The sequence below is a fragment of the Hippocampus guttulatus genome, chromosome 3 (genome assembly GCF_054856545.1).
Source record: "Hippocampus guttulatus isolate MCC_2025c chromosome 3, RoL_Hgut_1.0, whole genome shotgun sequence".
In the NCBI taxonomy this organism is placed as follows: domain Eukaryota; kingdom Metazoa; phylum Chordata; class Actinopteri; order Syngnathiformes; family Syngnathidae; genus Hippocampus; species Hippocampus guttulatus.
Window position 1 is genome coordinate 22,347,553 of NC_141263.1, and position 13,351 is coordinate 22,360,903.

General features: G+C 41.8%; 1 protein-coding gene across 1 annotated transcript in view; it reads left to right on the forward strand.

Moving 5' to 3' along the window:
* Positions 1-5,403: 5,403 nt before the first annotated feature.
* Positions 5,404-13,351, forward strand: part of tox3 (TOX high mobility group box family member 3) — a 50,468-nt gene continuing 42,520 nt past the window's right edge. The window contains exon 1 of the mRNA XM_086107539.1: positions 5,404-6,051. Within this exon, the coding sequence (XP_085963665.1) occupies positions 5,950-6,051 (102 nt within the window). The 5' untranslated portion in view covers positions 5,404-5,949. The remainder of the gene's footprint in view (positions 6,052-13,351) is intronic.

A 13,351-nucleotide genomic window follows, 5' to 3' on the forward strand; every position in this document is an offset into this window, starting at 1 on the left:
TGGTTAGCGCGTCAACCTTACAGTGCAGGGTCATTGCTTCGATTCCAGCTCCGGTCTTCCTGTGTGGAGATTGCATGTTCTCCCTGTGCCTGCGTGGGTTTTTTTTTTTCCGGGTACTCCGGTTTCCTCCCACATTCCAAAAACATGCATGGCAGGCTGATTGAACATTCGAAATTGTCTCTAGGTATGAACGTGAGCGCGGGTGGTTGTTCGTCTATTTGTGCCCTGCGATTGGCTGGTAACCAGTTCAGGGTGTCCCCCGCCTACTGCTCGAAGACAGCTGGGATGGACTCCAGCACGCCCGCGACCCTTGTGAGGATAAAGCGGATCAGAAAATGGATGGATGGATGGATAAAAATGATACCAATCATAATAAGAATAATGTCTCCTTTAAACTAATTGGCGCTGGGATATTATTGCTGTGCCCGAGAATTAAACGGAGGGTTAACTTACATTTCCTGCGCATTGATTTTAGGTGACCTCCCATTTAAAAGGCCATTGAGCGTTTTATATTAATACCGACAAGAAGCGCCAACGTTATTGGCTCGAAAAAGTCATTCAACTTCTTTATGACTGCAATAACTTCTAACGTTAGAAATTTCCCCCTTGCGATCAATATGTTGGTGGAAAGCGCAGTAAAAAGATGAGAATCCACAGCAGGATTTTATATTAATGGAAGATACATTGGAAACCTTAAATGCTATTAACGTCGTAGACTTTGCAATCAAAACAAAATATACGACCGCAGCCGCGCGAGGCGTCACATTTCTTCCGAGAAGTCAGCAAAGTAAAGTAAAATGGAGTTTTCGCCATTCCAACTAGAAATGGCATGTCTTCAATCTTGTTTTGGGCGCCATCCGTGTTTTTGTGGAAGAGTGTGACGCGTACGATAATGTTGAACCGTCGTCGTGAGTGACGTCACGTCAGACTTCAGCAAAGCAAGATGTTGGCTTCGCTCGTGAGATTCAGCAAACTTGGCAAGAAGCAGAAATCAACTATGGATGAGCAATTTGAGACTCTGTAGGGGTCGCTTGTACAACATGGCAAACTCCACAATATTCCGATAAGAAAGAATAAAGGGGATATTTCGTTCGTTTTATTGTTCATATTGTGTTGTGCGTCATAGTCTGTTCCATTTGTGAGTTTATGTTTGTGATCACGCATCTTTGAGGCGTTGCGACTGCACACCTCGAAGGAGCGTTACTTAAAATATTTAGTGCATGTACAGATAATAAAGAACGGTAACGATATGACTTATTATTCCAACTTTGGCGGATCAACGTCACGGGGTTGTGTTCGACTTCGGAGGTTCCACTGTAGCTGTGCTGTGCAACATGTAAAACAAACTTTTGTTTCCCTATGGTGGTGGTCCAAATTTTAGCCAAAGCCATATTGTTTAGATTTTAGCTTAGTCTTTAAAAACAAAACAAAAAAATAATAATAATCCTGTTTATTGTGTGCCGTCATGAATAAAACCAGCATCAAATTGACTTTCCTGTCTTTGAAGAGCAATTTATGACGTGTCAGTTGGACTCAACAAGCGCTGCATGCTAACTGTGAAGAAAAGATTATAAGGCTAATGAATCTTTTTTTTTTTTTTGCGTGTATTCCATTTTTTTGTAAGTGGGCCTAACCACACTGCAATGCTTTCATTGCAGCCGAGCAGGAGCCGGCGGATGATGAATATTTGTTTTCATGTCGCCGCGGTGTTGCCAGGCCGGGGAGGAAATGACATATGGTGGAGAAGCAGAACTCATCTTTGCTTTTCCCCAAAAAGCAGGAGAGAGAAAAAGGAAATGAATCCCACCGCCTGGTTGCACTGCTGAACAACAATTAAAAAAAAACATGGAATACGGTGCGCAAAATAAATAATTAAATAAAAGAGACACACAATGATTGTGTCATGTGGCCAACACAACATCCAATAAGCAGGCAGAGAGTGGAAGCTTGCTTATCTGATATGTGCAGTGTGGGAGACGGTGTGGGATGTTTTATGTGTCACTTGAATGGGATTTGATTGGGTAGGCGCACCTGCAAGAGTAACACTGCTGGTTTATGCATGCGGATGGGAGGGGGTGGGGGCTGGGGGGGGGGGGAACGATATCAAACGGGAACACGTTTTGCATGAAGGCCAACGTCAATGATTCCGTAATTACAAAGCGCATTTCTTGGCGACACTTCCGGATTGTTGACCATCTCCCGAGCAAGGAGGCTGGAGAGTGTTCAAATGGGGGATTATCTTCCTCGAGCACGGCGGTGCGCTGTAGCACGTTGATTACAAACATGCCAACACACACCGTGCTCGCTTACAGTGGCTTTTCTCTGTCATAAACTGTACAAGCTTGTACAATGTACTCACGAAGACAACAAAACGTTGACGTTGAGTTCATTTGAAGAAGAGCATCATTGACCGGCTGATTAGACTGAATGACATTCATATTTGCAAAATGGATACTATGGTGACATTGCAATGGAGTGGCAGAGGTTCGATTCTGGCTCTGGCCTCCCCGTGCCTGCATGGGTTTTCTCCGGGTATTCCGGTTTCCTCCCACATTCCAAAAACATGCATGACAGGCTGATTGAACACTCGAAATTGTCTCTAGGTATGAATGTGAGCGCGGATGGTTGTTCGTCTATTTGTGCCCTGCGATTGGCTGGCAACCAGTTCAGGGTGTCCCCCGCCTACTGCCCGAAGATGGCTGGGACAGGCTCCAGCACCCCCCCGCGACCCTTGTGAGGACAAGCGGATCGGAAAATGAATGGATGGATGTGGTTCGACGTGGGGTTTTTTTTTCTTCTTTGACTTGCAAGTACAGACTTGGTATATGAGTGCTTTACGGTGACAGTGAACTCGACACAATTAACAATAAGCATCAGTGTGGCAAATATTCAACAATTCATTTTAAAAGAGGCTTGAAGTTATTTTGTCATTCCCAGCAGATGTTTTCTGTCAAGCGAGACAAAACAAATGACAACTTATCAAGATGTGCCCATTTTCATGCCAATGATAACAGGGCCCAAAATGTTAGTTTTAAAAATGTAAATTTACAAGCGTAATAATAAGTTTACCACTGCTCTTAGTGCAATGCAAAACTAACTTTAAGTTGTTACTTGAAGAACAAATGAGCAATGCCGATTTGATTCAAGTCATGGTACACAGCTCACTTTGTTTGTTTTTTTAAATCCATTCTCACATGTTCTACAGGGAAAGCAATGCGAACCACTGCTCGAAGTAAAACATATAAACAATAAAGCATTCTTACTTTTATTGATGATATAATGCAAAGGTGTTTCAAGACCCCACGGAGTGTGTGGCCTGAAAAAAAAATGAAATATATATATTTTTTACTTTTATTATAGGTTTGTGAGGCAGAGGGGAGCTGAGCGAACTGTGACACGGAATTGAAAGAGGTGCATTGCTGAAATTGTGAGGCAAAGACCGAAATAAATATAACAGTAATAAAAGCACTTGTTTGTTTGTTTGTTTGTTTTTACTTCGATTAAAGCACGTGAGAAGTAAAGAGGGTGCATCAATTCCATCAGGAACGTGGAAGGGCGTGCATCGCTTGATAAATTTGTGAAAAGCAGTGATAAAAGCTTCCAGCGGGTTTTACACGGAGTCAGGTCTCCCATAAATACAGTATGGGAGGATTGACATTTTTCGTTTTTGTCTGTACAGACACACTGTGTGACATTTTGCAGACAAACAAAACAAACACAAACGCTGTGCTCATGTGTCACACTCAAGGCAGACGCCATTGATTTCCATGTTTATGCGCACCTCTTTTGCCCAGAGCCAAATGTGACAACCGCACAGGAAAGGTCCTGTTTGAATAACAGCAGACGGTAATAAGTAGCAGGGTGTAAATCCAGCATCTGAGTCCAATCATTTGACGCGGAGTAGCACTGAGCGAAGATGTAGTCTACTAAGTTAACTTCTCTCGCGAGCTGCCGACTGGCTGCGTTAAAAATGAAGCCGCCGTACATTTTCTGTTTTATCACTTTCATCCGAGATCAAATGTTAGATGACACTGCTGTCAAAAAGCGGCGACCTATTTATTAAAACACCCAGGAAAGAAAAATGTGTTATTCCTCTGAGGAGTAACCTATTTCTTTACACAATGTATTACAAATGTTTGCGGAACATTTTTGTTTAACGACTTGTGTGTGTGTGAATGGAAATATTAGCATAGGCAGAGAGATTAATTGTTACCGTCAGCTCGGATTGTGGTTACGTCAATGAAATGGAACCTGATTGTAGCTGACAATTAAAAAAGAACAAAGCAGTAGCAGTTATTAAATGAGACTGCTCAGTAGCCTACAAGAACAAAAACTCGCAGCTAAAGACTCATATTTCCAATGGACAAACAGTCTCCGATCCCTCTTGTGACTCATTAAGATATGAAGGGATAGGGAGGGGGGCGTGGCCACATTCCTCATTGAAATTGGGCTTTATTCGAGGTGTTCGATTTTTATAGATTCCTCCAAAATAAAATGATGACATTAAAAATGCAAGACAATTTAATTTTCATGATTTTAAAAAATACATACAGTAAATTGAGCTTTTTCGTGAAAAAATGACCATCCCGGCCGAATGATCCCTTTAATAGAAAGTGTGTGATGTGATTCTAAGGGGGGGAAAATGACAGTCCAAGGAGTGACTGATGAACACCATGTACGAAAGCCACCCACGAGGCATGTGGTGAGTCAGTCACTTGATGGTTGTAATTCTGTCAATAAATTATTTTGCCATCAAAAGCTCTTCTTCTGTTTTGGTTTTGGTTTTTTGTAGTTTGAGGTGTCACAAAAAACTCGGGTTACAGACAAAAACTGCTGTGTGTGTGTGTGTGTGTGTGTGTGTGTGTGTGTGTGTGTGTGTGTGTGTGTGTGTGTGTGTGTGTGTGTGTGTGTGTGTGTGTGTAAACCCAACCCACGTTCTCCTGCTGTGTAATAAGGAACGGAAAAATCTAGAAACCAACTTCCCCCCCTTTTGAAAGAAACGTCTGCTCTATTTTTGTAGGTCCTGTATATTGTCACAGAGCACAATATTCTGTGGGTCATGAAAGAGCAGTCAGAAGTCTCAAACGCTGGCAACATGCGGAACACGGCTTTGAAAAGGTCTGACTGTGAATAACTTCACTAAAACTAAAAAAACCCCAACCTAAATTCAGCCTTCTTGTTATAGAAGTTCGCAAGGAGATAGAGAGGGAGACTTCTAATTAACATACGCACACTCACATATATACACGTATAAACACACACACACACACTCACATATATATATATATATATATATAGTAACAAAATGCGATTTCTACGTCATTTTTAACGTATTAGCATTCTGCTATGATGTGTGGGCGTGTCTTGCCGAGTATCGTCTCCTCGGTACACTTTACCTTGTTTTCCTCTGGCGTGAGCAGTCAGAGCTCAAGTCTTTACCAAACAAGCAAACATCATTTCCACGCACCGAGTGTCCGTGGTGGCCCAGCACAATTTACCTCGGATACTTCCTCCGCTAAGTCTTTTCAACTCGCGTGGACTTAACTTTTAAATCGGTGCGTGTGAGAAGGAGCTGGAGAAGAAGTAGGAGGGGGAGGTGGACCCACGCTCACTCGAGCCTCGCTCGCTCACTCACCCACCCGCCCGCTCGCTCGCTCCCTGCCGGTCTTTTGTATCCAGCAGCTGCGTGTACATGCTCGGCCGCTGGCGCTCCATGAGGGGCACCTTCTTACAGCTTTCCTGCAAGGGAGTCTTTGCGCGTAGAAGAGGGATAACCCAAACTTCCACGTCTACTGCTTCCAACTACTATTTTGACTTTTAACCTCTACGACCACCAACAAGATCACTACCGGGCTCCGCGGTGCTCTTTGGATTGTCAAGCCGAGAAAAGCACGCTGTACCCCGGTGCGCCACAGCAGCGCGACACCCCCGCCCCTCCCGCCTTTTGCCATGGATGTACGTTTTTACCCCAATGCCGGTGGAAATGCTATTCCCGGAGAACCAGCCAACCTGGATTTCTCCCACTGTTTGGGATACTACAACTTCAACAAGGTGAGGGAGCTTGTTTGGCGATGAGAATGACCCGAACGCGAGAGTGCACCACTTGCAAACTGATTTAAACATGTGCAGAGTTTCCTTCTCTGATTTTCATCAAACGTCACCGGACTCACCTGCCACTCGGAAGCAAACTTTTAACAGACTTTAGCGCTGCGTGTTAATTGCCGTCGGACATCACGAATTGGGGCCAAGAGCACAAGTGGCGTGCAGATATTGCTACAAACGTGAATCACAAAGTCAGAAACAACACATCACTTTGTAATCTGCAAGCCAGTTTAAATAAATCAATGAATATCTTGACTTGCAATGCAATAGTTATGTCAACCTTGGATTTGAAGTCATGCCGTGAATTCCATCAACTATAATGAAAGAAGGCAAATCACTCCAATAATAGTCGTTGCAGAAGTAGCAGTACATGCACTGCAGTTTTTTTTCATCGACCAGCATTGAATATTGAATTGTATTGCAACTATTGAACCTCGTCCAAATGTTTGAAAATGTGAAATCGTTGTTCAGAAATGCTTTGTTTCGCTATTTTTCCTGGAGTACGTTTTTTAAAATGTAGTAGTTCACTGAACCGAAGCCACAGTTGATTCAACTACTTTGCACAGGTTTAAGCAGGCCTTAAAAAACAACAACAACAAAAAAAACAACCTTAAATCAGCCCCCTAAATTTTTTGAGTTGTTGTGTTTTTCTCCTAAAACTCAATTTGTCAAAACAAATAATTAATAATACGGGGGGGGGGTCCTCGATTTACGACATATACTGAGACATTTCAAAGTGCAGCGGCGTCATATGTCGTCGTGTGGCACAAGACGTTAACACTATACTTACATGTGTTTCGTTTCTATTTATGACATCAAAGTGTTTTTCACCGTAACTTAGTATAGGTCGGTGACATTCCGATTTGCGTACACATTCAGGTTACATCACTGGTAAATTTGCATGGTATTTAAAAAAAAAAATAAATAAAAACTTTTTGGGAGCATTACCTCTCAGTTGCTTGCTTCAAATGCTTTGCCAGAGTTTAAGCAGCCATAGAGAGTAAAAGTGCAAACGTTTTGTAAAACTCCTCTTCGAATAAAAAACTGAAAAATGCACCCCTGCAACACACGTGGACATGTATGACTGCGTAAACATCAGTGGTGGAACAAAAGGTATTGTGTTACACTTTTGTCACTTTCCGAAATTTGTCCACCCGAATACAAGGGGGTCTGCGGTTTATGAAGGTCCTGTCATTGGAGGATTTGAAGTTACAAAGACCCCCCGGTGAAAGATCAGTCACTGCAGGACTTCATTTTGGATCTGCTTGTTTTAGATTTATGGTGTAAAAGTGTTTTCGGACCATTGTTTACTGTCATTGTGACTTTACCGCTGCGTTAGCGTAAGTTAGTGCGTGACCGTTCAGATTTAGGTGAAACATTGTGTTGTGTCGCCATCGAGGGAACGGTACTCTGTTGTAAACAAAGGACGTATATAGAACATAAACTTTGAAACCCCGTGAGCTATTTGATGTTTTTAGTTAGTGGGGCTATAAATTGTGACTGAAAAATGTACCCTTTTTTTTTTTGGGCCAAATATGCTTCTAAAGAAGCAGATGATAATTTTTACATATTTATTTGCATTGTTGACCTGCCAGACCCAGAAGCAGGTATTGTCAGGTTCAAAGCAACGTTCTGAGCTCCCTTTTCCGTGCAAGCAGAATAATGCTGGAGCTTAAGCGGCAATGTAAAGTGGGCCTTAAATGGTGTCGTGTTGCTTCTTCTTGAGTCCATAAAAGTGGCGGGTGAATCAACAGTGTCTCTGCTGGTCACAGCCAAGTACTGCGCATCAATTTCCAAACAACAAACTAAATTCTTAACAATCACACAATTGATTATGATGTGGCACGCCACATCCAAAATACGGATTTAATAAACCAACATTCTTCATTGGCTGCATTTGCTACTTTCAAGTGCAGTCTGTAAGAGACCATGTGATGTTCTCCACTTACATGACTATATTTCCAAGCGTCACCTCACGCTTGTTAAGCATCACCAGGGAGTTGTGGTATGTTTACTAGAGCGAGAATGTTATGCAAGCCCAACATTTTTTTTTGGGGGGGGGGGTGGTGGTATGATGTCAGTGTTGTACTCGTGGTGATACATCACCTTGACAGAAAAACAATCCCACAACTGTTTTTGCCGTTGCGGTAAAGTCTAAGCAATGCTTCCCCTCCTGCTAGGTTATCAGGTCTATTTGGCCTCTGCCGCTTGCCAAAAAAAGTAAAAAAAAAAGTTGCCGGCTTTGTTGTACAGTTTCATCAGCTCCATTGTGGCCAACTTGTCATATGTGCCCAATTTCATCATGTCTTCATCAGCCCCGAGAGAACGCTTCTTTGATTCGACTTGATTTCTTGGTCTTCGTTTACTCCAAATTCCTCAGGGCAAATGTAATCATCTGTAACGTTTAATTGGCCACAAATTGCAAAAGGAGACCGATCCTATATCTCCACCAGTTGCAGTAGGATGGAAAGGGAGATGGGGCGTGGGGGGGCGGGGTGGGTTTCGAACAAGCACAAAGCAAGCGTTTCATGCTAATGACTACCGTTTGCATGGTGGACGCATTCTCTTTGCATACATCATTCCAACTGTCCTTCGGTTTATTTCTCAGTTTGCCAAGCGCTTGGTGTTATGCATTGCTCTATTAAATCTATTAATACACCCTGGCAGGATCTGGAGTAACAGAAAAAAGAGAAAAAAAATAATACAGAGGCAATTTTTGAGACGGGAAGTTTTTTTTTTTTTTTTTTTAAATGACTGAAAATCGGAACAATTGACATTAATTAGGTGCTGAATAGAGATGACATTGAAAAGGAACAAGCTGTGGCTTGACACAAGAATGTTTCCGAAAAATGCTTTCAGTTGAACAAGTGAACGTCATAATTCGTTTGAATCTATGAAGCTGAATGTAGGATTAAGTAGTACAATTTGGAATTTGCAAGAGGCAACGCAGGGGTCTTTGAGCATATTTGGGTTTTTGCCCATGTTTTTCATGGCCTTTCAAAACCCGAACATTGCCAATATGCAGATTTTGAAAGGGTTATTGATTGACTACATGTCAACGTAACCACTAAGTGCCGAATGTCCTTCTTCCTTAACACATTTTAGCCAAACTTTCATCCTCCATTGGGAATATTTAGAGGGGAAAAAAACATATTGACATCAGATGTTCCGCTGTGCGCAGATTTATTCTGCTATATTTACTGTTGGGTGTTGACATTATTGCTCTTCACAGATTGCTCATTGCATTGGTGACTCAGCGTTTTCATAGTGCCACTTGCGATCACGTGAAGCAACACAAGGTTGCAGTCAGTATCATATCTGCTTCCATTGTTTGGAAAACCTTTACACTAGCACAGTGGAGTTTATTTCCAGGCATCCAACGTTTATTTGTCCGATTCCATATAATGCGCATGATGTGAGACAGCGAAGGTTATGCGGTTACGCGTGCAAGTCTCAGCACCGAGCACAAGTCGAGGAGCTATTTGGGTTTGTCTGGCTTTTTGGTATTTGTAAAAGCAGAATGTGATCAACCTTAATGCTTTCATGAAAGAGACCCAGTGTATCCCTCATATTTACGACCATCTGGTCTGCCTCCCTCCTTTTTTTTTTTCTTAATAATGTTTCAGATACAGTATCCATTTAGTGTGGGATTTCATTGCCTCCAGGCGCAGAGAGATTGAAATTACCAACAGATGTTCTTGCAAACTCTTCACCTGCACTGGTGCTAATACTCAAACGAACAGGAATTCCACCAGTGCTAAAACATATGGGCAGATATGTAACAACATTTGTGTCTAAGGGAGGGGATGAAAGGAAAAACATTGGCAAAATAGAAAAGTCATTACATCAGTGTCACATTTGTGTGTACATGGCTAGAAATGATCAATATGAACAAACAGGCTAGCGTTAGCTTACGCTGTTGCTGTAAATTAGCCCTGGGTGATGCAGTTTGCTGCGGCGGTCTCTTGTCTTTCTGTCCTCGGTATCTGGATAAAAATTGGCATATCATTTATTGTAACATTTCGGAATATGTGGCTAGAAATGACAAACACACATTTCGTCCTAATGTTAGCTAACCTTGTTACCGTGTCTTCATACCGGACTCCCAAGTGTTGTATTATGTTCCAGTCTCCACTTTTCCACAGCAGACTGCTTTATTGGTGACCTTTATCTTCCTTCAAATAAAATTGTCATATTGTAACATTTGAGTTGCCGTTGCTACAAATAATAAAGTACTGTATGCTAATTTAAGCTTACGCACTTGCTGCGCCACAGTTCTGGACATTGAGAAACTGTACTGCACCATCTTCAACTTGTGTCCTTCAGTCTTGTCTCAAATAAAATTGCAGCTCCACAGTAATACATGCATATAGGCAGCTTTAAATGAGAGAGCGAGAGAGAAAGAAAACCCCACAAGATAATATGTTACTCTGTTGCTGTCATTTTTCTCTAGATGCTGAAGTATTACACGCCAGTCTCTACTTAGCTGCAGCTCTCCATTTTTGCACTGCCTGTCGAATAAAATGTGTCATTGTAGAATTTGAGGATAATTGAGCATTCCGTAGCTTCCCCTGTGGCTGGGCAGTATTATACTCCAGCAGTCTCCACCACAGCACTCAATTTCTTGCTTCTCACTCTCCTCTTGAATACATTCTCTTTCTATGCCAAGAGGTTGGTACAGGAGACCCTTCTTCTCTTTGACTGTTTTTGTTGTTGTTGTTTTTTTTTTCGACTATAACTCATTTTGATTCATGTGTTCCATGTGGTATGTTTCTTGTAGTTGTATGGGCATCATTTTGTAAAAGCTATATCTATTATATTTGGTGGCGCTCTCCTCCGGCGGTATTCTGGCTGGTAATTGAATCCGTTTCTATGTTCTTGGTGGCCTGCAACATTACATGCGCGAAGTCCAGTTTTACAATTCTGCCTTTTTATTTGTGTTTCTTTTTTAAGCCACCTATGATCCTCTTGAGTCACTCATTGCGCTGTGAAAAAAAAAGTCAATTGAACTGAGCTGCAGCTGTAATTACCTGAGGCATTTACTCGGTCTGTTAAAAGAAACTGATCCTGACACTGAAGAGTTGGAAAAGCTCTCTCCCCCCTCCTCCCTAGTCCCATTGTGCCCTTTGTCCCGCCTTCTCCACAGTGTGCAAGGAAAGGGTTAAAGCTTCGCCTCTACTCGTGGGCCTTGTGCATCCCTCTAGTGTACACAGCTGGTGCCATTTCATCACACACATTCTAAACATATCCAAACACAACTTAAACTGTGTGCCCGAGAAGAGTGTCTTTACGTGTGTGTGTGTGTGTGTGCGTGTGTGTGTGTGACCTCACAAGCTGTTTTTTCAAGCCCCACAGTTGACAGATAGGACTCCAGGGTACGTGTAAAATGTGTAATTGTACAAGACGTGAATAGCTGATGCTGTTTTTTTTTTCTTACAGCCTTTTAATTGTAGCCTGTCAGGAACTGTAGTTTGCCAGATTTATTAAACACCCAATTTCCCCACTGAGATGAGAGAGGGTTTATTTTTAGTGCATCGTCATTGCCACAGCACTCTCTCATTGAGATCCCTTATTTGAGAATGATGTTGCCGACTGACTTCTCAATGGTGTGAAAAACTGTCAACTGGACAGTACCATCATATACTTCATCTTCTTGCACGGCACAGGACGTTTAGAGGCGTCAACGCTGCTCAATGGGCATTTTAACATTCTTAACTGTCATACAAGTATACATAATATTTTGGGATCCCGAAAAGGCAGCCCAATTAATTTAGTGAAATTACTGAGTTGTTAGTCTGCAGAATTAGGACATTTCAAGGAATAGTTGCACAGTGGTGGTACATGGAACATTTGGTGCTGATCTAGATTAAGATGCCGTACACTTTTGGATATTACAGTGGATAACTCAACTTGCAGTGGGTTTGCTCCCACATTTCAAGTGAACTAGTTTCCTTAATATGACCTAAAAATCCGTTCAGAGTTCAAGCTTCTTGGTAACATTTAATATTTTCTGAAACATTGTACTCTTTGTACTTTTTCTAAAACTAATATTTCAGTTGTGAAATGTGAATTTGTCTCACATGGCAGATTTGAAAAAGGATCTGATCAAAAAAACAAACAAACATTGAACTGCAACAGTCCAACAACCAAACCGCTCTTTAGTTCTGACATTGTGTGTTGTCAAAACCCGCCCCCAAAAAACAAAAACCTCATTACGACTACTTTGATGTTTACTCAGCGTGAAATGAGAGAGCACACCACCAGTTAAAAATGATCAATCAATAAAATCGTTCTTTTTCTCTTGTTTCAAACACTTCCTTAAATCCAATTTTAAAGCCCCTAAATGGTGTTTGCACATGTTGACTCAGTGCGATTAGCGCCCGAGCGTCCGTGTGAACCTGCAGCTGTGCATTCAGTCCGCAGCTCATAATATGCCCCTTATCTCTCTGTTGTGTGCTTGTAAGATGTAGATATGCGGTTGTTAAGTTGGCAACCATGGACTCAGTTTCCTCTCACCACAGTGCATTCAATAACACCCAACCCAAATTAAAGGAAAAAAAACCTTTAGGATTAAAGACAGGGAAGTACCGTATTTTCACGACCATCCGGCACACCGTATTAAAAGGCGTAGTGTCAGTTATGGAGGCTATTTCTGTGTTTAACACATATGCAAGACACATTGTATTATTGGACGCAGGAATGTTAAAATGTATGCTAGCTTTAAAAATACGGTAGCATGTATGCATGCTAGCCTATGTTTTTAAACAGGCAGAGGGAGCAAAACGGAGTTTGGGAGTACTTTATTGAAGTATTTAAAAATGGACTCATGTCATTTTTTTGATCAATCATCATCCTCAAATCCATCTTCTTCACTTTTTAACTCATTCAATTCCAGCCAATTCTGGACCAAGTCTGAAAAAACGTTTAAAAACGTCATTGGGAGTGAATGAGTTAATGATGATGCAATTTGCCTTTTACATTTTCGTGATGCTGTTTTTGCAAAATGCACGTGCCATATACTATACACACCGGTACTGATTCGATGATGTATTTCATGCACTGACTGTGAATGTCAGTTTGCGGTGGTTCATTGCCAATTTTCAAATTGGAGCTGTTATCAGCAACATAAATCCTTTCCCGTTTCAGACAGTGTATTACTTTATCAAGATGATCAATCCATGATCTGTTCCGCTTATCCTTAGGAGGATTGCGGGCATGACATGGTCTCAACTTGTCAAATTCTCGGTCT